At 47.1% G+C, this 567-nt stretch overlaps 1 protein-coding gene across 1 annotated transcript; it reads right to left on the bottom strand.

The window, feature by feature from the left end:
- Positions 1-5: 5 nt before the first annotated feature.
- On the bottom strand, positions 6-560 carry LOC113745540 (apoptosis regulator BAX-like; the record flags this gene model as incomplete). Its single annotated transcript, XM_027277049.1, has 3 exons — positions 6-95; positions 196-331; positions 421-560. Coding segments are annotated over 3 exons (366 nt in total), but the record flags the coding sequence as incomplete, so codon positions are not given.
- Positions 561-567: the final 7 nt, after the last annotated feature.

Genomic DNA, 567 nt, shown 5'->3' with positions numbered 1-567 from the left:
TGCTCCCTGATCCAGTTGATCACATTTTCCTGGAGGTAGTCCATGGTCCAGCTGATTATTGTTATGAGGATGTCAGGAACTTTTGTCAGGAGAGCCTGAGAAGGCGCGTGAATGGGAGATGTTAAATATTCATGACTCTGCTCAATCGTAATAACATAATACATTTATGTGTTTTGTTTTTGCTGCTTTACTCACTTTGATGACGAGTCGACAGGCAAAGTAGAATAGTGCGACCACCCTGCCCCAGTTGAACTTTCCGTCTGAAAAGATCTCATAGGCGACTCTCATGAACACGTCTTTTGATGGACTGAGCGCAGAGTCGTTTATCATCCTGGGGGAAAACAACATTTATACAGTTACGACTCACAGTTACTCATACCTGATTTTTTAACAGAACTGACACACAGACAGATCGCTCACCTCTGGAGCTCTACATTGCCGTCCAACTCGTGTCCGATCTGCTGCAGTTGCTGGAAGAGCTCCATGGGGTCCCACCGCTCTCTTCCGCCCAGCTGTGCCTTTGGCACCAAAGTGTTGCTGTATCCATGACGTCGAACCCGCTCGTAG

This window comes from Larimichthys crocea, unplaced genomic scaffold (genome assembly GCF_000972845.2).
Source record: "Larimichthys crocea isolate SSNF unplaced genomic scaffold, L_crocea_2.0 scaffold82254, whole genome shotgun sequence".
In the NCBI taxonomy this organism is placed as follows: domain Eukaryota; kingdom Metazoa; phylum Chordata; class Actinopteri; family Sciaenidae; genus Larimichthys; species Larimichthys crocea.
This window is presented reverse-complemented; position numbering and strand designations above follow the sequence as displayed.